Source organism: Artemia sp. Qi Xiang Cuo, chromosome 1 (genome assembly GCF_049724085.1).
Source record: "Artemia sp. Qi Xiang Cuo chromosome 1, ASM4972408v1, whole genome shotgun sequence".
Classification (NCBI taxonomy): domain Eukaryota; kingdom Metazoa; phylum Arthropoda; class Branchiopoda; order Anostraca; family Artemiidae; genus Artemia; species Artemia sp. Qi Xiang Cuo.
The window spans coordinates 84,881,313-84,907,357 of record NC_142794.1 but is presented as its reverse complement, the minus strand read 5'-3'; the positions used below and the strand labels follow the sequence as shown (position 1 = coordinate 84,907,357).

The 26,045-nt window shown below is 37.0% G+C and overlaps 1 protein-coding gene across 1 annotated transcript in view; it reads left to right on the top strand.

The window, feature by feature from the left end:
* LOC148956838 (putative inorganic phosphate cotransporter) overlaps positions 1–26,045 on the top strand; it is a 138,065-nt gene that overhangs the window by 28,116 nt on the left and 83,904 nt on the right. Inside the window, exons 3-4 of the mRNA XM_089096561.1 lie at positions 3,810–4,054; positions 14,495–14,582. Coding sequence (XP_088952687.1) covers positions 3,810–4,054; positions 14,495–14,582 — 333 coding nt within the window. The remainder of the gene's footprint in view (positions 1–3,809; positions 4,055–14,494; positions 14,583–26,045) is intronic.

Here is a 26,045-nt window from a genome sequence, read left to right as displayed (position 1 = left end):
AGGAAGGGACAATCTTCGACAATCTGTCGTCCTTCATCCGCACACCGTGCCCTAACCACCTCAACCTTTCTTTAATAATAGCCCTAGAGAGCGGTATTGAACCACATTTTTTGTATAGTATATTGTTTGAAATATGGTCAGTCAGCAGGGTACCCAGAACAATCCTAAAGCAATTTCTCTGAAAAGCATCTAACAAATCTTCATCCGCTTTTCTGAGCACCCATGCTTCAGAGCCTTATTTGACCACTGTCATCACTGTAGCTTCTACTATTCTAATCTTAGTTTGCAGACTTATCTTCCTATTCTTTCAAAAAAATTTTAAACTGTGAAAAAAAAAACCCTGAGCCTAGGCTATTCTACTTTTAACATCTTCACTGCTTCCACCATCTTTACCAATAATATTACCAAGGTAAATGAAGCTGCCCACTTGATCAATCTTTTCATTACCCAATGTCACCTTTTCATCTTCACTTATTCCTAGCCTTAGTGACTTAGCCTTCTTAACATTAATTATTTGAAAAAAACTACGTTTTCTAAAGAGTTAAAGAGGCTGAGTTACAATGTCGAACATTAAAACATACAGAGATTAGGAGGCACGGTTGGGGGGCTGCCGCCCCCAAACCCCCCGCTTTCGCAGCCTTTAAATAAAAGAAAAGTTCTTTAAACTTAAAGTAAAGAGCGACATTAAATCTTAAAACGATCAGAAATTATTCCGTATATGAAAGAGGCTGTGCCTTCCTCAACGCCTCGCTCTTTACGCTAAAGTTTTTATTGTTTAAAAAAAGAGTTGTGAGAAAGTCAAACTTTAGCGTAAAGAGCGAGGCGTTGAGGAGGGCACAGCCTCTTTCATATACGGAATAATTTCTGTTCGTTTTAAGATTTAATGTCGCTCCTTACTTTCAGTTTAAAAATTTTTTTTTTATTTAAAGGCTGCGAAAGCGGGGGTTTGGGGGCGGCAGCCCCCAACTGTGCCTCCTAATCCCTGTACGTTTTAAGGTTCGACCTTGTAACTCAGCCTCTTTAACTCTTTAGAAAACGTAGTTTTTTTCAAATAATTTCTGCACGTTTTTGTACAGTTTATTACTTATTATTGCTTGACTAACTGTTAGATGATTGTGTATTATTCTTTTCTTTCTCGACAGGGTGTTTTAAGGGTCGACCTTGTAACTCATTTTTTTTAACTCTTTAGAAAACATAATTTTTTTCAAATAATTTAAAAAAGAAACTGAATTTTTTTTTTTAAATTTAAATTCAGTATATAAAAAATTTGATCCATCGGTGAATCGAACTCGGGTTTTCCACCTGACACCCAGAAGTCTCACCGCTACACTAAAGAGACCTAATTGAAATTGTTTTTTAGTGAGGTGATGAATGACGCAAGCAAAACTTGATATTTGGTTTTTGGAAAACAGGGAAGGAATGATCAGATTGAGATGAAATTTCGAGGGTAAGCTCCCAGGCCCCAGGAAAGCTTATCCTCCAAATTTCAGCCCGATCAAACAACGTTAAAGGGGGGGGGGGGTGGGGGGGGGAAAAATTAAAATGGGCTAATATAGGAAAACGAGGTTTTTAGTAAATGTAAATTCGGGAGATAATATTTTCGGTATGAAAATATCAAAAGGCCCTTACAGGTCGCAATTTGCTTTGACTGAATCCTCATTCAACCGGATCCGTTGCCAACTGTGGCCTGTAGGCGTGGCTAAGAAAAAAAAAGAAATGATGAATTTTAAGTGGCTATATTTGGTTTTTTGAAAACAGGGAAAGAGTGATCGGATTGAGCTGAAATTTCGAGGATAAGCTCCCGGGCCCTAGGAAAGCTTAACCTCTAAATTTCAGCCCAATCAGACAACGTTAAAGGGGGGCTTTGGTTGGAGGGTCCAAACTTCCGGCCCAGTTTACCCCATGAAGATAAAGTCGGAGGAGGATGAAATTTTGCAAGTTTCTTAGTTTGAGCTTGGGCTACAAAATGCGATTACCGCCGTCTCTCTGCGACCTCTAGGACCTGAAATCGCTTAACATTGTGGTGGGTCGCCTCTTTATAGAGGCACAAGTGTGCCTCCTTGATTTTCAAACCTATTATAGTACCCTGAACTCACAAAACCTTTATAACTTTATTCATTTTTCTCCCATTTTCATCTAGGATGCTTAAATCATCAGCATAATCTAAGTCCAGGAGACTTTTTCCTCCCCATTTGATTCCGTGGTCTCCCATTGCCTTTCCTGTGCTCCTTAAGACAAAGTCGATCAAAGTAATCCATATAAAGGGGGATTGAACGCAACCCCGCTTAAATCCTTTATTGATACAAAACCAGCTGCTAACCTCATTGCCTACCTTAACCGCAGCAGTGTTATTCCCGTACATAGCACTAATCACTTTAATGTATTTGTCTGGTATACCATACAAGGATAAAACCTTTACTTAAGCTCTGCTATCAACAGAATCGAACGCTTGCCCATAATCTATAAAACTGAGACCAACGGTGTTTGAAAACTCACGTACTTCTCAATTATTAGTCTAAGAGTGAAAATTTGGTCAACACATCCTCTACCTTTTCTAAAACAACACTGTTCTTCTCTTTAAACTTTGTCAACAGCATCTCTTAGTCTAACAAGCATGATAATTACCACACTCACTTTTATCACCTTTCTTATAAAGTGGCTTAATTAAGGAGTTCCTAAAATCGTTAGGTACTTCCCTTTTCTCAAAAATCATATTCATAATATTCAGGAACTTATTTCTAACCCTAGAGCCAGCATATTTAAGAAACTCATTTACCACCCTATCAGCACCTGGAGCCTTATTATTTTTTAATCCTTTTAGTACTGTCGCTAATTCTTCCTCACAAAACAGATCTTCCTTCACATCCAAGGTATCACAAACTTTTTTATTTTCTTCTTTATATTTTCCTGCAACTCTATATCGGTTTAGCAAATTCTAAAAATGTTTGGCCCATCTCTCTTTAGTTCTTTCCTTATCGCTAATTCTGGCCCCATTCCTATCTTTAATTTGCATTCGGCAAGTCCAAAGAAGTATCAGGCTTGTTTTTAATTATCAACTATGGGTTCAGTTTTACTTGCTGAATGTGCAATGCTCGTGACCTGCTTGTAAACTTTTTTATATATTCATTTCCTTATCCGTAAAAATAAGATTTATTTGTGAAGGTAGTTCCACAACAAAAATCTATGGTAGAACCAGTAGGTGTACTTTTTGGCCCAGGGCTAATGGCCTCGGGGAATTTCTGTTTCAACTCCTACACCAGTAGATTTTTTAATGCAATTATCTTTAATCATATATTAGAAACTCAATATTAGTAATATGGAGTATATTATATAGTTTATTATATTACCAAAATCTAAGCTTTTTCAAAATTGTCATATTCTTTTGAGTAATTCTTTTGTGCCAGCAATGTAGGGTCGAAACCCAAAAATTTAGTTTTTAAAAATATCCAAAGCATAGTATTATATATTTATTTTATTGGTGACAATAACCAAGGCTGTTTAATAACCAAATAAACAAAAATTAAAATAAAAACCGCCTATGTTACATTATTTTCAAATTTTATGTTGACCTTACACTTACATTCAAATCCAAATTTCAATACAAATGAAATTTACTCGCTTCGATTTCATGCACATCTGCTGTTTGTTGCAGTGTTACTAGTGCTACTCGTTTAGAATTATATTCTACTTTCTTGTTAATCATTTCTTAACATGACCAATTCTATTCGGTATATTTTCCATTCTTGGGGTATCCACCTTTGAAACCTAACACTATTAAATTAGCTTATCCCTTTCTCATTATTTCTAAGATACCAGTGAAGATGGACCATTTGCTTGGAGTGAACCCATACAAGCCTTAATAAGTACCAGTTTCTTGTGGGGATATTTCATTACCAATATTCCTGGAGGTCGCCTGGCAGAGATATTTGGAACTAAGTATTTGTTAGCGATATCGCAAGTTCTTGCATCAGCCCTGACTATGCTGATACCCGTTGCTGCCAGTGTTGGATGGGAGATCATTATTGTTATTCGCGTGACCATGGGACTTGTCCAGGTATTACCATAATTTCAAATTTCTGAAGGTTCATTTACAATGATAGTTAGCTAAAGCCGAGATTTGCCTACAAAGATAGGAGTAGCGAATGGACTCCAGTAGTAATAAGGAGTAGTGTATAGTGAGAATTACAAAGATACCCCAACGTTAGTGAATATCAAAATTTTAGCTGACCCCGACACGTTTATAATTCTATTTATTTGATTGGTTGAATGAGGAAAGCTAAGGTAGAAAATATTTATCGCTTGGCTCGCACAAAAGAATAATTTTGTGATATAGTTCGTTACAATAGCGAATAAGGAACTTCAATGCTCTGCCGTCAGAAGAGGGTACTATTGTGCTTTGGAAACTAAAAGATACCATCATTAGTGGATTCGTGTTGTTTTTTTCCATATAAGTTTGAAGTCAAAACTTTATTTCCAAAAAATCTATCTTATCCTTCTTACCGCAATAACAATGGATAAACTCACATTATATATTCAAGAATTGTAGCCACACAGTGATAGATTTCACTTATTCAAGAAGAAAATTTTAACTTTAACATAGCAATCCCTTAAAAAGTACTATTAACACTAAACTATGGTAGATAGTTTGCTATCCAATTATTATTTGTTCATCCTAAGATTGATAAAATAGGGTAAAAAAAAAAAAAACTTTTTGAAAATCGTCCAGGGTTTTCCAGGTGAATTAGAGTATTTTTGATGCCCTGAGTCTGAAAATGGTCTTGATTTTTCGCAATCAGGTCAGAATTTTTTGCTACAGAAATTAAAAGAAAATTAATTTTGTGAAAAAAAAATTCAGTGGATCATCAGCTGAGAAACCCCTCACGATTCTTTCCATTTTCTTCAAGAAATAACCATCAACATATTTGATTTTAATTTTATTGACTCCATCAAAATTGAAAAGCATAATTCATAGTAATAATAATAATAATAGAATGGGCGTTACGTGACCCAAAATGTTAGAATTCAGAGCAGAAATTGGTGTTTATTTGATTCCCGTGTTTGAGCAGCTGCTAGGTTGTCTATCTTGAGCAACCAGCAGTAGTCCGCCATGATGACTACATCCCAACTTCCCTGGTACCTCTCCTTCATTTGGCGCATGTCCTGATGGAACCTTTTTCCCTGCTCATTACCCCAAGGTTTTCGGGAAACTTCCCTATGTGTGAGAACAGTAAGTGAATCTTTGTACTCATCAAAAACCCGAGTTTTTGGAATTTATCTATCATGCTGCTGACGAGTATGGCGTGGTTTGCTGCCTTTGTGTTCCCCAAGAAGTTTTTCACCTTCTGCACAACCGATTTCCACGCACCACACTCTAGCGTTTTCATTAAGTTTCTGAACTTTGTGTCCTACAAGAGCTGCCCTATCTGTAGGCAATCAAAAATGCTCGCCTTCAGCTTCTCAATGGTCAGGCAAGGAAAGGCTCAGTAAAGGTAGGTGAAGAACCTTCTATAATTGTCCGAAGCGCGCGTGAAATGCTGCATTAATCCAAGCTTCATGTGTTGTGATGAGATCAATATCTTCTCCCAGTCAACAAGAGGTTCGTTTATAATGTTTCTCGCCCCAGTTAGTAACTGCTCTGGCGCCAGTCACCCTTTATTTACATAGTGCTGGGATCTGTCTCGACTGTTCCACATACATATAAAGCATGGTTACTTCATGAACCCGAACTGCTGACCAAGTAAAAAGTTCATCGTCTTGAAGTCAACACAGATGATCCATTGTTGATGCTCATATTAGATTTTTTCGAGTACGTGTTTCATTGCCTCATATTTTTCTTTGAGAGTTTTGAAGTGCACAAGAGGGATTGAGATGAATTGGTTTTTGTTGTGGAGGAGCATACACTTCAAAGAGCGCTTGTTGCTCAATGTAGTCAATTGTCAATGAAGAGTTCCCAATCCCTTGGATCGTATTGAGGAGTAACGAGTTTACCAAGAAGTCTGGCGACATCTATGCTGTAGACAAGATCTTACTCGAATCGGAAGTACCTCATATAGTCATCATGCCTTTTACGAAAGAAAGTGATATGTGCATCTTCACCGAATAGATTTTCTCTTTGAGTCTGGAGGCCCACAGCTCTGAAAAAGCCTTCGACAAGTTGAGATCATGAACCAAATCATTAAGCTCACATTGTGAAAAGGGCATCAGACTATCTTGTGATTTATACTCCATTTCTACATATCCTCCCTCACTTGCAGTGGTGGCCTTGTTATCACTGTCGGGAATCTCTGTGAACGGTGGTATAGAATTTTTTTTTGCAAAATGCAACTGGACAGTGGGAAGATGGAAGGTCAGAATACTGGAGGCTGTGTCAATTCTTCCGGGTTAATGCCAGTAGTGTTAATCGCACAGAAGCAACAATCCGATGTATGGTCTTACGACTCCCTCCAAACCATTGGAATCCCGACCTTCCGTGAAGTTTTTGTGCCATTTGTCCACTGCTGGAAGTATTCCACACACGTCTTGCACACCGCGTGCGGTGCCCAGGACTTATCTTAGTCTCCCACTTTGACTTCAAAGTAAGCCTCGTAGGCACGCTTTACAAATACTATGATGTTTCTCCTGCCCATTGACAGCGTGTAATCTCTGCAGATGTAGCAGAAAACGTCAGGACCATTCCTGCATGACTGTCGTGCCGAAGCCATATTGATCAAGTGAAAGAAATAGAAGAGTACAGGTTAATGTCAGGCAGTAAAATTTAGAATCGATTTGATTGGCTAAGGGTTAACTAAATAGCCTTGCACTCATGCATACACGAATGCATATACTTTAGAGAAATAAACTAATGTTGTAATTCAATATATTCTACAAGTAAAATATTGTCGAACTAAAAAACCCTTGATATTAGCATATGTACCACTTCTCAGTTAGGCCTATGGCTGTATCTCAAAAAGTTGACCTGATAGAGCACAACGAATTGGATAGTCGGCCTCAGAACACCAAAATTAGTCTAAATCAAATGAGAAAACCTTGGTGATTTTTTGGCTGTTACCCAGTGTAATGAAGCTCTTTGATGGGATCGTTTTAGCTAAGTTCCAAAAAGCTCGAATACATTGCCTGTCAGTGTTGCCTCTAACCATTGTTGGACTTTAACCAAATATTACAAATGAATCCAGTGCTGGCTAAAGTTACAGTGTTGTCATCCATGTCTTAATGTCAGCTAATTATTGGTGTTAATTAAATCTCATTGTAAATGAGCCTTAGGAAACAATTTTTGTTTAGTCTTGCATGTATGTATAATTGCTCTGTTTATTATAAAAGTTCTCTCTTCAACTGTGTAGCTGGATTTTATTTGTGGCTTAATTTGAAGATTATGAATAGTTAAATAATTTACAAAAAATTTTACAATAGGTAATTTATAGTTATAGACAATAAAATTATTTTTATATATAATTTCTTCTGGCGAAGATAGTACAGAGTTAACGTTCCATGTTTGGGCTGCCACTAAAATTTGATAACAACCAAAGATTCACTTACAAAGATGCTATTGGTTTCAAATGATATTAAATAATGGTCGCAAATGCTTAAGATACTTTTCAAGGGGTGCACCATTTTTTATTTTTATTTAACTAACGCGTAGCGATTACCTACATAAGCATTCCTAGAAACTTTCTAAACTGATAAGGAAACAATCACCTTCTCCTTATACCTCCAGGCCAATAACGACCATCAAAAAACAACTTCAAACACTTCCACCTCTTCCAAACACTTGACAGGCAATTGACAGGGATGTCAATTGCCTTTTACCTTTGGGGAGGGAACATCCAAAATGTCCCGACGAATTCAGGTAGGTACCGACGACGATCGACATTTTTGCTTAATTTTATATTTGTTAAAATAAGATTTATTAGTAAAAATTGTCACATATTGTAGAGAAAAATTCTGATATGAAAGCAAAGCCAAGACAAAAAAAAAAAAAAATGAGCCAAACTTTAAGTCTGCACGGCTCTTCAGCTTTCTACTTTTCTACAAGTAGGTTAAGTTCAATTTTTTTTTCCAGCAGACCATTTTCTTACATCACGAGCATGAGATGGGCAAGTTGATCGTTTCCCATAGTTGACCTCAATCTGTTCTCAATCTTGCTAAATATTCGTTGACTTCCACCTAATACCACTAGAACAGGTTTTGCAAAAATGAAGGCTTTGTAGACTAAAAGCAACCTCGTCTGTTCCTTTTCGATAGAGAGAACAACTCGGCAAACTCAATGACGCTTCAAGCACTTTTGCAAATCTCTGCAAAAAGTTTTTTTTCCGATGGAACGCTTGAATAGGTATTTCCGTTATAGTAAACGTAGCACAGAAGAAATGACACTTCGAAGGATTAAGGTTTGCCAGCAAGTCGAATACAGGATTGACCAGCTCTTTAGTCTCCTTATATGCAAGCGCTAACTCATCGCAAATTACTACAAAAACTTTCTTGTACTCCATTATGTAAAATTTGAACAGGTCATTGGTGACACTCCGAGTGTCCTCTCTTCATCAACAAATATTCTAGGAGGCCACCGCTGACGATAAAATCGTCTATGAGCAACGAGCTACGAGCAGAAATCTAGAACTGATATGCTATTCTCATCAGATCCATAATTTCTCTCAGAATTGTTACAATTCTCGGAAGAACACTCCATAGAGCTTCAAGCGACTCCAATCTGGAAGACTACCTTGTTTCTGAAAGTCTCGGAAGATAAAGCAGTGATTCACAGCAGTGCTTAACGATAATGTTCCCTCTGTCTGAATGTCCTATCTTCATCAACAAATCTTTTAGGAGGCCACCGCTGACGATGAAATCGTTTAAGCTCACCTTCTAGCCACGAGCAGCAATCTAGAACTGACATGCCATTTTCATACGATCTATCTTCTCCCAAAATTAATCGTTTGGCCACACTAATCGATGCTGTAGTTTCACCAGTGAGCTCACTATTATTGATCATAGACTCTTTGATGACAGTTATCGTGGCGTTCATTATGCGACATGCACCGACGATATCCTGCCCCATAGCATTTAGTTCATGAACAAAAGAGAGTTCGTTCGTGAAATTAATGCCTTCATGAAAATCAGTTGTGCAATAAACTCAAAACGAGTAAGGGCGCTGAGAAGCCCGATGGACTTCGATTTGGTGTCGGAATCAAAAGTATCAGATTTTTTCATTTCTCTCAGCAGTTTTACAATTGTCGGAAGAACACTCCAGAGAGCCTCAAGTGACTCTGATCTGGAAGACTACCTTGTTTCTGAAAGTCTCTTAAGATAAAGCTTGTCCTCAACATCTTTTACACTCTTGCGAAACAAATTCAAGCGCTTGAATCACATTTTGAAAAAAGTTTTGGATATTATGTAAAACACAAAAAATATTGCGCGTCAAGGAAGTTGATTCACAGCAGTGCTTAACGATAATGTTCCCTCTGTGGGTTAAATACTGAATATGCCTCACATTTCCAACTTCTTGGAAACGTGAGCTTGTGTTCCTTGGAAGCGCCCACTCATGCTGCTTGCAAAATCATGGCATTAAAATGCTATTTTTTCTTCAGTGATATGAGCCCTTTACAAAATTCAAAGATTTTCTTCTGCAATCTTGCTCCTTTCTTCGACTCAGAATCTACAACGGAGAGTGATAAACACTCTTCTTGGCTAACAGTGGGTGTTTCGTCTGCAAAGATGCAAAAGATGTCAGCTTCATTAACTTCCGCTAAGGATTTTTGAACAAGCTCTTTTCCAACAATCGCAGTTAATTCATTTTGGCTACTATCCGACGATAGTTAGTGACATTTGGCTTGTTCTGGTTTTTCATCCAGTGGCCCATTTCGTTGTTGTGTGTCGAAAGAAGATTGGCTAGCTCAACGCAATTTTCCCCTTCATGATTCTTCCCACGAAATGCCAGCGCTTGTTTACTTAGAGTGGTGATAACTTCTAGCAGCATATATATAATGCTACGCCCCCTTTCCCTTTCTTTTTCTGATTCTATATTTTTCATTAGTTTATCCTTGTTAACTAAGCTAGCAATGGTTTATCTCGCTCCATAAAACAAATAAGATCCCCTACAAAAGCTTTGTGACCATTCAATTGCAAGTGAGTGAGGAACACTCCTGCCTTGGCACCCTTGCTTTGCATTTTGTGCCAGTTTTTAGTTCCTGTTATAAATTAAGAGTCTTTGTTTCTTTACTCGCCACCAGGTCCAGTTGGAAACAACGAATAGGCAAAGCAGTAGGCTAAATATTTCGCGACACCGTACTCTAGGCTCAGGTACTCGTCTTACCTGTATCTAAAAAGCCACAACTGATGTTTGGAACTCTGGAATTAGATTTCCTCGTTTACTGTAAAATTGATTTTTGGCTAAAATGGTCCTGGTTCGATAAGCTTGAGAATTTCTGACTCTGAAAGTTTTCTTTCCTGAGCCCGGGATCGTGCTCGACTATTACGATTCCAGCTTGCTGTAGACTTTTGGCTTCAGATTCTACTCCTTCCTCTCTCGACACTTTCCGAGATATGCTAGTTCCATATTCGCTGATTGATCTCCCTATTGTTTGTCTAGCGCTTGTATTGCAGCGTCCAATTCGTTAGTGATGAGATCTGACTTAACTTCAAATGTGATTTTTACTTAAATAAAGAACTATGAATTTGTTACCCACATCATTCACAAAATTATGTTTTTATGATAAATAGTTAGACATCAATATGTAGTTGACTGAAAATACACACCGCGTTTAAATTTTTAGAAACGAAAAACTTATTTTCCCATTCTTAGTTCATTTGTAAAACGTGGTTTTTTTAAAAGTTTACTTTATAAATTATTTTATTGAATCCAATCCGAAAATATTAAAGCAGTCGAATGAGGTTTTGGACAGTTTAATACCCAGATTATCGTTACAATTACTACCATTTAGTATGGGTTACAGTTGACCCAGACTTTGACGGTCCAGACTGGACGGCCTAATCTTTTGCAAAAAAGAAAAAAGATCGGACTTGATTTAAAAATAAGATTAAGACCAGACTTTAGGAGTCTATCCTATCAAATCATTCGTTTACAGCTAGGACATCTGCTGAAATTTGGTGAAAAACTTCGTTAGTAGTCTCAGAATGCGAGACGCGAGGTGGCTGCGACAGCGAAACACTAAAGCAAGAGGCACCGCTGAAGACAGATTCCAAGTTTCTGTTGACTTAAATTGCACTAAGCGATTTTGCTGTTTGCTGTTCTACTTAATCTTTTGCTGATAAATTTCGCTCGTGACAGGGTCCTCTACAGTTTTTTTTTTATCTTCCTGACCGTAACTATTGTGAAATATCAAATAGAGTGGTCTTTTCCACAATGTTTAGCATAATCTTTACTTCGGTTCCGTTTTTCAGTTCCTTACTATGATGCTCCTGAATGTGGGTAGCTTGATAATCAGTGTCAAATTTGCAATACCTTTCATCTTTCCTTCTTTCGAAACAAACTTCACACACAAGCTGTATTCTAGTTCTGGATCTTTTTCTTTGTTCTCCAAATATTTTCATGTACTGATGATCCAAACAAATAAAATACTCCCCAAAGCGTCCTTTTAGGTTCAAATGAGTATCACCCTAATTCCAAATACAATTCCTAAATCATTGAGAAACTTGATTCCCTGTAAGCTTTCCTCACTCTTGAAAAAAATAGTTTGTTTTGAACAGTTTTCAACAATTGTATGTATTACAGAATTTTCTTTTGGAGTAGCAGTACAGCCCAGGTTACTGGGCTTCCACCTTCTTTTTTTTGTTAAATAACGTCTTAAAATGAGTATAATGGCGCAAAGCAGCTAAATTCGAATCTAGCATTAAAAATTGCTTCTTTCCCATGCAGTTTTAATTCTTCATACATATGATTTGCTATATGGCTTCCGAGAATAAGAGAAAGAGGTCTAGTTTTAAATAAGTTTTTGTATAATCTTTCAATTCTATGGGCTCATATATTGGCATAATGTATCAGCTTTTTCCTATATTTTGGAAAGAAACAACAATATTTCCCAATATATTCTTTCATACTAGATCCACTGGAATTGTCTTGGCTTACCGACACGTTAAGGAATATCAAGTTCTGCAAGGGTCTGCTCGAAAAGTAGTTTTCTAGGACGCCAATTGGTTTCTGTCAACTTCACGCAGATAAAGCAGTTAATTTTGTCGTCTTTGCTCAACAGAAGTTTTTTATAACATTAGATTCAACCGACAAAATATCAAATTTTGTAGGGCTCTTTAAAACAAGTTGTTTTCTAGGGGACAATTGGTTTCTGTTGACTCCACGCCCAGTTTTTTTGCAGAAATAACGACACTATAATAATTCAAGGAAAGATTAAAATCAATATGGAAGCCAGGGCATCGTAGTTAATTTACTTATACAACAGGTTTTTCACACAATAAGACTTTGCCGTGTACATAAACAGAAACCCCACTCCACAGAATGTCGATTAAAACGTCTTAATATCCACGCACAGCAAACTTAAACTCGTAAACACTTCTTGTATTTTGAGAGCATTGCTAGCTTTTTCTTTTAAATTATCAACTGGTTTCGCTAATACTGTAAGCTCAGTGTCGTCTGCATAGGAAGTAATAAATACATCCTGCGAATAAAAGCGTAAACTAGATGAAGTAATGAGCCCAGCACAGAACACAAGAAACACCACACTTCACCGGAAAAGACGATGTGACTACATCACTTAAAACAATTTTGAGGGACCTAGCATAGCCAATTAATCTTAAGGAAATCATAGTTCCGTTTATGTACCACTTTCTCCAGTATCTTTGAAAAGATAAGTAGAATTGATATGGGTCTTCAATTTTCAAGAACCAGCAGGACGACCACCTTTGTGAAGGAGAATGACCTTCGCCACCTTAAGCTACACCCATTTCTAGGGAAAGATTAATGATAAAAACTAGACAGGGAATAATATATCTTAAATCTACTTTAAAAGCTCGATGGGACAAACCATCAACGCCCGTATGAAGTTCCGCCCGTCAACGCCCATAAACGCCCGTTCCATAAAAAGACTTAAGTGCCTGCACAACTTCCCGCACTTCTTCCCTCATGCACGGCCAGACCTCGGAACGAACATTCGAGTAAAAATTAGTGAACTTATTTATAATTTCAGCCGAATCACTGGGGTTACATCCTTTTAAATTAATATATGCCGTGGTATCTTTTCCATTATCATCCAAGAACTCATTTACAATATTCCATGTTTCTTTCATATTAACTTTACTTTCCTCTAATTTAATTCCATAATAATCTGACATTGGTTTTCTCCTCAGTTTATTCACCAGATTTATTTGTTTTGTAAATGAAATAAAAGACTGACTCATCACTTTTGGAATCTAAATATGTTTCATTAAGCCAATTCCTTAAATTTTTTTCGCAATTGTATCTTCTGTTTTTCGTGGATTATGGGGGACAAGCTTTTTTGTTCTATAAACATTTTTTGGACATGCTCTGTCAGAAATATGGTTAATGACTTCAATCAGGTGATCCAGGGCTTTAGTAGGGCATTCCTTCTCTTCAAACAATTGACTCCGATCTATTACACTCAAATCCTCTGATAACTTTAGATACTCCATATTTCTATTATATATTTTCCAAAATATGTAGTTTATATTTTTGCTAACAACGGGTTTTATTAGTCTTACGTCATTTAAGCTACTTAGAAGGCTCTGAGAAAAAAAAATACGTATTGTGGTGTACTTTCATATACATCATATTTTAAAATTAAAAATCCTTTCCTCAACTTGTTATTCTACAGATTTCTTAAGGCAGGGCCTTAAATGGGCACATCATGGGAATGATCTATTACAATTTAATAGATCTCAACATAGAAGGTAGAATTACTTTTCAAAAGAAAAAAAACGAAAGAAAGCTTAGTTTTCAGTCAAACGCTGGTTTTTCAGATTTCAGCAAATATAAAGCAGTATCACGAGATTTTTCTGAGACAGTTTTTCAAAATATGTCGTGTAAATCGGTAAGCAGTAGTGCTCTTTCATTTGAAGTTTCAACTTCTGCTTTGCTTTCATCAGAATAACTGTTTCTTTATTTTTTTATGCATTTCTTAGGTTTTAAAATTTTGACAATAAACATATTCAAAAGATTTTTTTCGACGGAAATTTTCTGAAAATGTTCTTAAAAGAACACAAAGAATTGCTAAAAATCATTGTTCTCTTTAGAGAATATTATTATTGTATATTGTTTATACCTTATACCATACCTAATTGATGCTGAATACTGCACATACTTTCCAACATTCTGTCAATCTCAGGCTTGTTTCATATCGGTGGTTTTTATGTACAATCATATATTAATCCCTTGGTATATACATAAAATAAAATTTTGCATTTTACTTTTGTAATAAATAAGCTCCGAGACAATCCTAGTTATATATGACAATCAAAGAAAACATACAAAAACAGTAAAACAAAGAAAGGTACAAAATATTCAAAATGTTTCTAGGGTCCAAGTTTTCCGTGCATGCACCCTCTGTTAGCGAAATGGATACCTCCCCAAGAACGTGGTACAATTTCAGCTGTTGTTTACGCGGGTAAGTCAGAGATTTATTTTAAATAGTGCATCTTTTTATTTTTATTAACTCGGTAGATGTGACAAAGCGACTAACAGTTTATGTATTTACATTAACGTATTAAATAATCTCATACTAAAATTTCATGAATTAAGTTTACGTGGCTATCTTTATCAGGGACGACCCTCTTTTTGTTTCCCCTAAACGGTTGGCCGACATCGACGATCTGTGGAAATATGTCATCTTTAATTGACAGAACGTGCCCTAGTCATATCAACCTTTCACTCATTACAACATGAAAGGTGGGAGTGAACCAAATTTTTCGTACAGCTTACTGTTCGATAAACAGTTAGCTAGTCAGGTATCCAAAAAAATTCCCAGATAATTTCTCTGGAAAAAATCTAGTAAATCCTCCTTCGTTTTTAAGAACGCCCAAGCTACAGAGCTATACTTTTCCACTGTCATCAAGTCAGTTTTAATATTCTATTCTTGGTTCGCAGACTTATCTTCCTATTCCTCCCAACATATTTCAATTGCGAAAAAACACCCTGGCCCTTGGCTGTTCTAATTTTAAAATCTTCATTGTACCCTCTGTCCTTACTAACAGTACTGCTTAGGAATGTAAGGCTGTCACTTGATGAATCTGCTCGTTACCCAAAATTACCCTTTCACCTTCACTTATTCCTATTCTTTACGACTCATTCTTCTTAAAATTAATTTTCAAACCTTTTCTTGCACCCTAAACTCGCAAAATTTTAAATTGCTTTTCATTTTGCTAAGTTTTTTATTAGGATGCTAACATCATCAGCATAGCCTAAGTATAGGAGAGTATTACTTCCGCATTTCATTCCTTGCTCTCCCATTGCCTTTTTTGTGCTCCTTAAGACAAAGTCCATAAAAATGGTCCATACAAATGTAAATAGAACCTAACTCTGTTTTACTCCTGGTATAATAATTGGGTTGACACCTCCTCTGCCGCTGCTAAGAACACACTGTCACTCACTTAAAACTTCATCCAAAGCATCTCTAAGCCTAAAAAGTATCAATATACTAAGTAATTCGCATTCTATAGAAACAAGATCAATGGCTCTGTAATTACCTCACTAACTCTTATCACCTTTTTAAAGATGGACTTAATTAGAATTTTCCTAAAATCGCCAGGTACTTCCCATGTTTGAAAAATAATATTCATAATCTTCAGGAATTTATTTCTAACCTCATTGCCACCATGTTTTTAAATCGTTTTAGTACTTTCATAGTTATTCCCAACGAAATCAATCCTCCTTGACATCCAAATAATAATAAAGATGATAGTTTATTTCAACCCATTTTAAACAATAACACAACTGTAGGGTATTGAACTTCAAGAAAAAAGGGGACAAAAATAAAACATAAAACAATCAACTGGAACAAAAACATGGGACAAGATGATGAAGTAGCTGAAACTTTGAAATAGCAGACTTGGCTACTCCTCATGTAACAGGGCCAGTTTCGCCGTTATGTTTGAAGTATTAAAAATCTGCGTAATTTTTATTATCTCATACTATTTTCTTATCTCATTTCTTATCTCATATCTCATATAAATATTACTTTATTTACCATACTGGTAAATAAAGTAAAAAATCTCAAATACCGAAAATACGCTGAGCGGAGAGCTTAAATACCTTTTTGAGGATAGTTAGCAGATAAAGATGAGAGAATGATTGCGGTAGGTCGAGTAAAGTTTCACTGATACTTTACGGTTGCAATTATTCTTTTTAGCTGTAATTTTTGATCACCCGATCTGGAGCTTAAACTTTGCACCTGAAACTACACGCAAACAAAATTAGTAGCTTGAAACTTAGTAGATTCAAGCGAAAGGTATAGAAAATTTGACAACTAATTAGTGATTTTGAAGAAACCTTAACATTAAAAGAGAGGAACTCACACTTACCAGCAGTCACAGAAAGTCCAATGGTGGAAAAAGAAGAGCCAAGCCAACAGAACTAGCTTATTTCGTGTACGAATAAGTAAAAGAACTACTACTTCTACTATCACTACAAAGAGGGCGACTGCTACTTTTGCTACTACTGCCACTGTGAATGCTTCTACTACTAAAGTAAACTGTTATTAAACTACTTACTTACTTAATAGTTATGCCGTCGTCAGCGTTTTCAGCATGCGGCGGCCATCAATTAATCTGATATTGAAATTCCTGCCTGGTCCAGAAAATTCCCGAGAATGTCATTCCAACGGAGCTTAGCTCATCCTCTTGGCCGTTTCTACCAGCTCCTGTGTCTTTAATACAATTAAATATGTCAGGGGCAACTGATCAGCCTTGCCTGAGCAGCCTAGCAACCTTATTGGAAAGTGTTTCATGCGTCTACCATTTACTTGCACACAGATCTCAGTTTTAGATGCATGGCCCATACTAGACAGACATATATTGACGGAAGGCCAGTATTTAAAAGGACATCCCATGGGGAATAATGATCAAAAGATTCACATGCTGCCTAGAAATTGACAAAAGCAATGAAATCCTGTTGGCGGAAATGATCCATTTTCTCAATGATTTACCTTATGGTAAATATTTGTTCTGTAGTTAATTGACCGACCAGGCATAAAACCTGCCTGATCCACTCTAAGTATTTGTTGGAGCTGTGCAAAACATCATAACAACAACACCATATAACAAAACTTGCATGTTGCTGAGAGGAGTGCTATCCCTCTAAAGTTGGAGAACGCCTTCTTGAAACCTTTTGTCTTCAAGAGTGGTAAGTTCACTCTTGTACGCCAGTGTTCCAAGGGAACCCCTGAGTCACATATTGCAATGAACAGCACTTGAAGCCATAGCAGCATAGTACCATAACCGCCGGTGAGCATCTCAGTGAGGATTTTGTAGATACCAGGAGCTTTGCGGAATTTCAATTTCTTCCCTGCATTTCAAACTTTCACAACTGAGAATGGTTCTATATAAACATTAACGAGGTCATTACGGATCACAGGTAGGGTAGTCACTACAATTGGAGAGAAACAGAAGAAACAAGAAGTGTTGTGTCTACTTTGAAAGGCAAGATAATCTGTCTTTATCACAGTTCATATAATTATCCAGTTAGCTTATCGCAGATCATTTCTGGTCTTCGCTCTCGGTGCGAACAAAAAGCTCCCCCCACTTCTTCGTGCAGTTATTAATAGCGGGTTTCCACTTGTTTCCGATTGTTTCACGTCTGACTTGTCTACCCGTAAAAAGATCTGACGCCGCTTATGTTTCTACGTTCTCTGGAGCACTCGCACCCCGGTCCGGGTTTTTATAATGGGTGAGCTAGCGAATGATCATACTGGATAATTATATGAACTGAGGTCTTTATGGAGCACCTCATCTGCTGAAAATACATTTTCCATTGGTTGAGCATACTAGCCAGTGACGTCGTGGAAGGGCTATTACACTGATCCAATGACTTCCCTTGTGGCAGCTTCTTGTAGCTCATTTGCTTTAGCAGATGACTTGGCTTGTGATCCAAATGTATAGTTAATTACTAACGCTGTTTAAACATTGATAGGTCCTCAATCTCGCCTATCTTAGGAGTGTAATATCATGCACATACTTCTGTGACAAACATGGCTTTTTTAATTTCAACTTTCAAGCCAAGAGTTATGTCTATTAAAACTAGTGCTATTAAACAATATCAAAATAGTTTAAGTGGACCTTGGTTTTAAAAATGTTATAGATGCAGTATCTCTGGAAAAGAAAAGGGTAATAAGTTGAAACTCTCGGGGAAAGTTGAGAGGGCTATATTCCTAGTTAAAAAGGCAATATTTTCATCCAGATTGTGAAAAGTGCATCGATACAGTATTCCATCATTAGGAAAAAGTTTCTATCAGGTTCTCAGAAGGGCGTATCTGAGGTATGCTACTACCACTCGTACAAATTTGGTCAAATTTCACCTCAATATTCAGTCAACTTTTCACCTTCATATGTGTAGCCTCAATTCAACTAGTATCATAGTAGTAGTGGTAGTAGTAGGAACAGTAGTATCAGTAATAGTGTATAATTATTAGTAGTAGTAGTAGTAGCAGCCTTAATAGCAGTAGTTGCAGGTACATTTTGCCTTTTGGTCAACTGAGCATCCCACTCATGATGCCCCTGAAGTTTCCTCTTGATATGATTAGACATTCCAAAAATATTGCTGATGCGTCCGTATCAGAAATCTGTATGCACATAGATTAAGTTCAACGGATCCCTCAACGTTTCCTCAGGTATTTTTTTTTCAATATCCTCAGCCTTATTAGTTCTCGCTACAGAAGTCGTAGTTGTAGTGGTAGTGGTGGCAGTGTTAGTAGTACTTGTGGTAGCAGTAGAAGCAGCAGTTGCTGTAGCAGTGGTAGCGTACAAATATTACCTTTTTGGTCAATTGATCATCTCCCTTATCATTTCCAGAAAATTACAAATTAATATAATCAATCATTCCGGAGTTACGCCCTTATGAAAACCTATATACACATAACATGTTATGATTTAGTTCAACACTGCCCTCAACATTCCCCGAGAGACTCACCTTAATGCCCTTCATATTTTGGGAAAATAGAAGCCAAACATGCATATCTTTACATGCATTCCGTAAAAACCTTATATGCCCCCAAGGTATAACTTAAAGCCCTTGCTTAAAGGCTCTGGGGGGTTGTGCCAACCCTGGTGGCATTGTTATATGTTCTTTGGACTATTTTAAACAAAACTGCCATCGTATTATTTGAATCAGATATGTTTGGTGAAAAGTGGAGTGGTTGGGGAGGGGGCGCTAGTTGACCTCCATCACTATTGACTGTGAACAGGCCACTAGAACTTCCAATTTCAACCAAATGAGCCAGCCACCTCTATAGTTTATGCAACCATCCCTTCCTTAAGAACCTTAAATTCCCCAGGGGAATAACTTATAACCCTCGCCCTCAGGCTCTGATAGCAGGTATCAACACCAAAGCGTTGTTGTATGATCATCGGACTATTTTGAATAAAAGAACTGTCTCAAAATTTCTATTGGATGCATCTCGGGAAAACACGATGTGTTTTTGTGTGTGTGGGGGGGGGGGGAGTTGCACTCTGATCACTTTGACATTTAAAGAGGTACTAGAACTTCTGATTACCAATCCCATGAGTCCCTTCCAAAGCTTATACAACCACCCTTTCTATACGAACTTTATATGCACCCAGGGCATAAATTACAACCCTTGCCCTGAGAGCTGAAGGGGGGTTGTCTTCGTCACAGATATAATTTCCGGACTTTCTCTACGATGAACAAAATTGTTATCTCCAAATTTTGCATAAGAGATTTTAAAAGAAATGATGAGCGTAGAGGGGGGGGGGGCTGGTTGCTCTCAAATCACTTTACTTCTTAAAAAGGTCACTAGAACTTCCACCTTCAAATCAAATGAGTCCTATCTGAAGTTTATACGACCATCCATTCCATAAAAACCTTATATGCCTCCAAGGCATGACTTACAACCTATTCCCAGGGCTCTGAAGGGCTGTGTCAACTTTAGAGGGATTGTTATATGTTCTTTAGACTATTTTGAGGGAAATCGCTATCTCACAATTTTAATCAGATTCGTTTGATCAAGAGCGGTAGATGGGGGGGGGGGAGCTAGCTGCCCTCCATAACTTTTGACTCTGCAAAGGGAATTAGAACTTCCCATTTTAGACCAAATGAGCCCCCTCTAAAGTTTATACAAACATCCCTTCCATAAAAACCTTAAACGCCCCCAGGGCGTAATTTACAATCTCTGCTCCCAGGCTATGGGGGTTAGTTTCAACCCAAAACCCTTGTTAAATGATATTTGGTATATATACATCAAAATTTCGATTAAATGTATTTCGGGACAACAGGATGTGCGTGTGTGTGTAGGAGGGGGGGGGGGGTAGCTGTCCTACGATCACTTTGACTCTTAAAAAGGCCACTAGAGCTTCTTATTATCAATAGAATGAGCCTCTTCCGAAGTTTACACGACCACGTTTTCTATAAAAACCTTATATGCTCCAAGGGCATAACTTACAACCCTTGCCTTGAGGGATGGGGGAGGGTTGTCATCCTCAAAGACATAGTTTTCAGACTTGTCAACTAACTTGAACAAAATAGGTATCCCAAAATTTTGATTGGAAGCGTTTGGGGGAATGATGGGCATGGGGAGAGAGTCATTCGCCCTCGGTTCACTTTCGACTAAGAAAAAGGGCACTAGTCCTCTCAATTTCCAATCGAATTAGCCCTTTTTGAAGTGTCCACGACAAGGCTTTCTGTAAACACCTTATATATCCCAAGGGCATAACTTACAACCCTTGCCCTGAGGGCTATGGAGGGGGGCGTCATCCTCAAAGACATAATTTCCAGACCTTTCAACTACGTTGAACAAAATGGCTATATAAAATTTTGATTGGAAGTGTTTGAGGAAATGATAGCCTTGGGAGGGGGGACATTTACCCTCCGCTCACTTTTTACTATTAAAAAGGACACTAGCCCTCTTAATTTCTATAAAATTTCGACAACACTTTCTATAAAAATCTTAAATGCCCCCAGAGCATAACTTAATACCCTAGCTCTAAGGACTGTGGGGGGTTGCCATCTCCAAAGATATAATTTCTGGACCTTTCAACTACGTTGAACAAAATGGCTATCTCCAAATTCTGGTGTGATGTGTTTGGGAAATGGTGGTCGGGGGAAGGAGGTTAGCTGCCATCCTGTTACTTTTGACTATTAAAAAGGGCACTAGTCTTTTCAATTTCCAATCGAATGAGCCATTTTCGAAGTTTCTACAACAGCTTCTTCAATATGAAGTGACCTGGACTAAACAAAACAAAAAAAAGAAGAAAAAAAGAGGTATATATACATACATTGTGCCAACATCGATATTTACTTAGGCAGCGTTATTGCCCTGCCTTTGATTACCGCTTACTACTGTTTTTTCTTGAGAATACATCTGTTATTATTTGCAATTGCGATAACTTTCGATACCGAATTTTTGACTGCAAATAATTATGGCTCCGATTACTTTTAACTCCAACTGCAACAAATTGTGAGTACAAGTGCTTGTTACTCCTTGCAACTGGGACTGTGACTAATTTTGACTGCAACTGTGATTATTTTTGATAACTAACGACTGCAATTGCCAATGCTTGGGACTCCAACTAACTGTGGATCCAATCATTTGCAATTGTGACTACTCGTACCTGGGACTGAGAACTTTTGACTCTATTGCTATAATCTTTAAATCATTTAGTGATAGTAATATTTCCACTAAATCAAAAGAGCTTAGGTACATCCAGGTTGTCAAAATGGCAAAGCAAAGGCAATACAAAAACATGGAATCAAATGGGGAAGTAAAACTCTCCTTAACATAGATTATACGGACAATTTAAGCACTCTAGATGAAAATCTTAGTAAAATGAATGAACTTTTAGAGATTTTGGAAGTTCAGGCTGCAAAAATAGGTTTGAAAATTAATTTAAGAAGACTCAGTCTATAAGACTAGGAATAAGTAAAAGTGAATATGCAAAATAAGCAAATGAGAATCTGAATACTCATGTTAGATAAAATTATAGCAAAGTGAATGAACTTTTACAGTTTTTGTGAGTTCAGGCTGCAAGAATAGGTTTAAAAATTTATGTCAAGAAGCCAAATCACTAAGACTAGGAATAAGTGAAGGTGAAGAGTTGATGCTGGGTAATAAGAAGATTGATCAAGTGGACTGCTTCACTTACCAAGGTAGTATTATTAGTAAATACGGTGGGTGAAGTGAACGTATGTTGAAAGTTGAATAGCAAAGATCCAGAGTGTTTTTCGCTGTTGGAAAAAGTTTGGAAGAATAGGAAGATAAGTGTTTGAACCAAGATTAGAATATTGGGAGCTACAATGATTACTGGTTTCAATTATGGCTTTAAAGCATAAGCATTCTTGAAAACGAAGGAGGATTCGCTAGATGTTTCCTAGAGAAACTGCCTATGGATTGTTTTGGGTGTCCGACTGACTTACTAATTCTCATAACAGCCTGCTGTACAAAAACGTGGTTCAACTCTGCTTTTCAGGGTTATAATACTAGAAATGATAAGATGGCTAGAACACGTTCTGCGGATGAAGGATGACATATTAACAAAGATTTTCCTTGTTGCTTAGCCATGTACGGCCAAACAAAATCAGGTCGTCCCCGAATGGAGTCGGAGAAAGGCGTGGAGGGAGAGAATTCGAGGGAAATGACAGCTTGTCGGGAGGGCGCAAAGAGCAAATTTTTGAATAAATTGGGATGAAAGAGGAGCGTGCGTAGCTGTGTTGGTGTTGGGCAGTTTGGTGCTGCAGTGATTTAGTAGTAGGGTTAGTAGCTGAGGAGGATGTAGAAATAAATCAAAAGACCTTATGTGTGCTCTTATTATCAAAATGGTTTCTGTGCCATGTCCCAGAAGAAGTTAAGGGTATTGTATTTGAGTTTTCAGAGTATGTTGCTGGGGATGATAAGCTAAATCAGAAAACATATAAAAATAGGAAAAATATAAAAAATAGACACAACATAGTTTCTATGTGGGCATCGTTGGGTCCTAGTCGTATATTAAATCTGTATATACTTCGTTGCTTTCAACTCTATCCTGTATTTCTGAATATTACTCAAATTTATTGATTAGTTTGCCCTGATGATACCGCCTATTTTATATCTATGAGAAAACTTCTTTCTGGCTATCGAATTGTTAGGGGTAGAAGTTTCAGGTTATTACCAAAGTCTTTTATTTTAACTGCTAAAGGCGGTAATTTTTTCAAGAACTTTCCTTCTGTTCAGTATGCTAGTTTCTGGAAGCCAGTATACATGAATTTTTTTTTTTTTAGGTGGGTTAGGCAAGCAAATTCATAAAATTAGACACTTAGAATATAGACGGCATACAAGACAAATTTTGCATTTACAATTTTCAATCCTTGTGGATCTTTACCCCTTTTGAAAACCTAGATATAAAGTTCCTCTGGTGGGTGTCTGATAGGACTTCCAACATCAAAAATACCTAACATTTTTTTCCACCATAAAATATATCTGTAAAGAATTGAAAGTTCACAAAATTTAAGGCCCTTATTCGATGGCCTCGGGAGCAATATAATCTTTGGATGAATATTTGTTGACATTTTTAAATATTTTTCACAAAAGGGCGACCTCGCAATATTTACCATATATCCTAAGGGTTTATATAAGGACTGATATCAAGAAACGTTCTAGCTAGACGAAGGCTGGTTGCTCTCCAATCAATTTTTACTTTTAAAAAAGGCACAGGACGCTCAGTTCCAGATCAATGGATCTGGATCCAGATCAATGGAGTATTTATATCCAGTAATCAAAATGAGAAGAGTGGAGTCACTCTTACTTGCATAGTTTGACTAGTCTGGTGATATTGTTGTATTTTATCTTGATTTAATTAACATGGAGTCAAACTCTAAGTCAAAACCATGCTAAAAAATTAAACAAACTCGTTATACTAAAATTTAATTCAAATAAAATTGAGTTGAACTCTAAGTTAGAACCTAGTAGATTTAAATTGACAGGACTCCTTATTTCAAACAGTCAAGTTAATTTAAGTAAAGAAAGTTTTCAAAAAGTCATTATATCCTGCTCATGAAAAAAGTAGGCTTTTATTCGTTCTTTTTATTTCTCTTAATCTCCCTTTGGCTGCTCGATTTGTATTTGGGGTAAATTCTCCATGGGGGAATCCTCTGGAATCACGTAAAAACACGGGTAGTTCGGCCGAAACAAGTTGGAGGAACAAAGGATGTAGTCTATTTATTTGACAAAGAACAAACAGCTTAGATTAAATGTATATCCTTTGAAACTGGGAACATTTTCTGGAGGAAGATTTTTTTTTCAAGTCCCATTGCTCCAATTGATTTCTAGGAAGGATCTTTACCCTCTGTTTTTCATATTATTCCGTATATGAAAGGGGATGTCCCCTCCTCAACACCTCGCTCTTTACGCTAATGTTTTTTATTGTTTTAAAAAATAAAGTTGTGTGACTGAGTCAAACTTTAGCGTAAAGAGTGAGGCGTTGAGGAGGGGTAAGCCCCTTTCATATACCGAATAATTTCTGTTCGTTTTAAGTTTTAATGTCACTCCTTACTTTCAGTTAAGAAAACTTGTTTCTGACGTTTTTGAATTAATGCAGCTTTGATTTTGGCTCACCGTACATGAATAAATATAATGAAATTCGCATACTAATTTTACTTTTTTTGGCTAAATGGCTTTCTCGAAAATTTTTTCTCACGTAACTTACGAATTAATTTACGTGACAAACTTCTATACTTGTATGTTTTAATTACGTATAATAGGGAATTTACCCCTAGTCAATACCTCGCTCTTTACGCTAAAGTTCGAATTTTGTTCGAATCCCAAACGCCTGAATCACAAGGCCGGTTAATTAGAATAGATAGCTCTTTTGAAAGTACTAAAAACAACTTTAGCGTAAAGGGCGAGGTATTGAGGAGGGGGTAGAGCCCCTCATAGAAGGAACAATTTTTCTCCGTTGTAAGTTTTGACTCTGCTCCTTACTTTCAGTTGAAAAAACTTGTTTTTCTTATTTAATTTCGAATCGTTTTTTAAATAATGCTGGGAAATCCAGCACCCCCTTCATAGAAGTGTCCCTCTCCCCAAGGAAACATCCCACATCGAAAGATCTTCCCCCGTACCCCCCTCCTCCGACCCCCCCCCCCGCACTAGAAAAAAATCACTCCTCAAACGTCTGTATACTTCCCATTAACCAATACTTTGTGTAATCAATGGGCACAGTTCATAACTTGCAGCCCTTCCCCCGGGAACTATGGGGGATTAAATTATTCTCAAAGTTACATTTATTAGATTTTAGGGATTAGACTTCGAGAAATTAGAAATTATTAGACTTCGGGGAAAAAAATGAGCGTGGGAGGGGGCACATTGCGCTCCAATTTTATGGGTCACTTAAAAAGGGCACTAGAAGTTTTAATTTCCGTTCAAATGAACACTCTCACGATATTCTAGGACTCTAGGATCAATACGATCACCCCTGGGGAAATAAATAATAATAATAATAAAAAAAAAAAAAAAAAAAAAAAAAGTAAACACGCATCTGTGATCTTTATTCTGGCAAAAAATACAAAATTCCATATTTTTGCAGATAGGAGCTTGAAACTTCTTTAGTAGGGTTCTCTGATACGCTGAATCTGATGGTGTGATTTTTGTTAAAGTTCCATAACTTTTAGGGGCTGTTTCTCCCTTTTTTTAAAAATAAAGCAAATTTCCTCAGGTGCATTACTTTTGATGAGTAGCACTAAACTTGATGAAAGTTATATGTTTGAAATCAGCATAAAAGTACGATTTTTTTGAAGTATCTATTGGTAAGGTATGAACTTAAAAAAAATTACATGAATAGTCATGAGTTAGCAATTGAGATTGCAATACTGAACCAAAAGATAGTTAAAAAATCCTTAAAAAATTATCAACTTGGTATCACAATTGAAGCTTGCT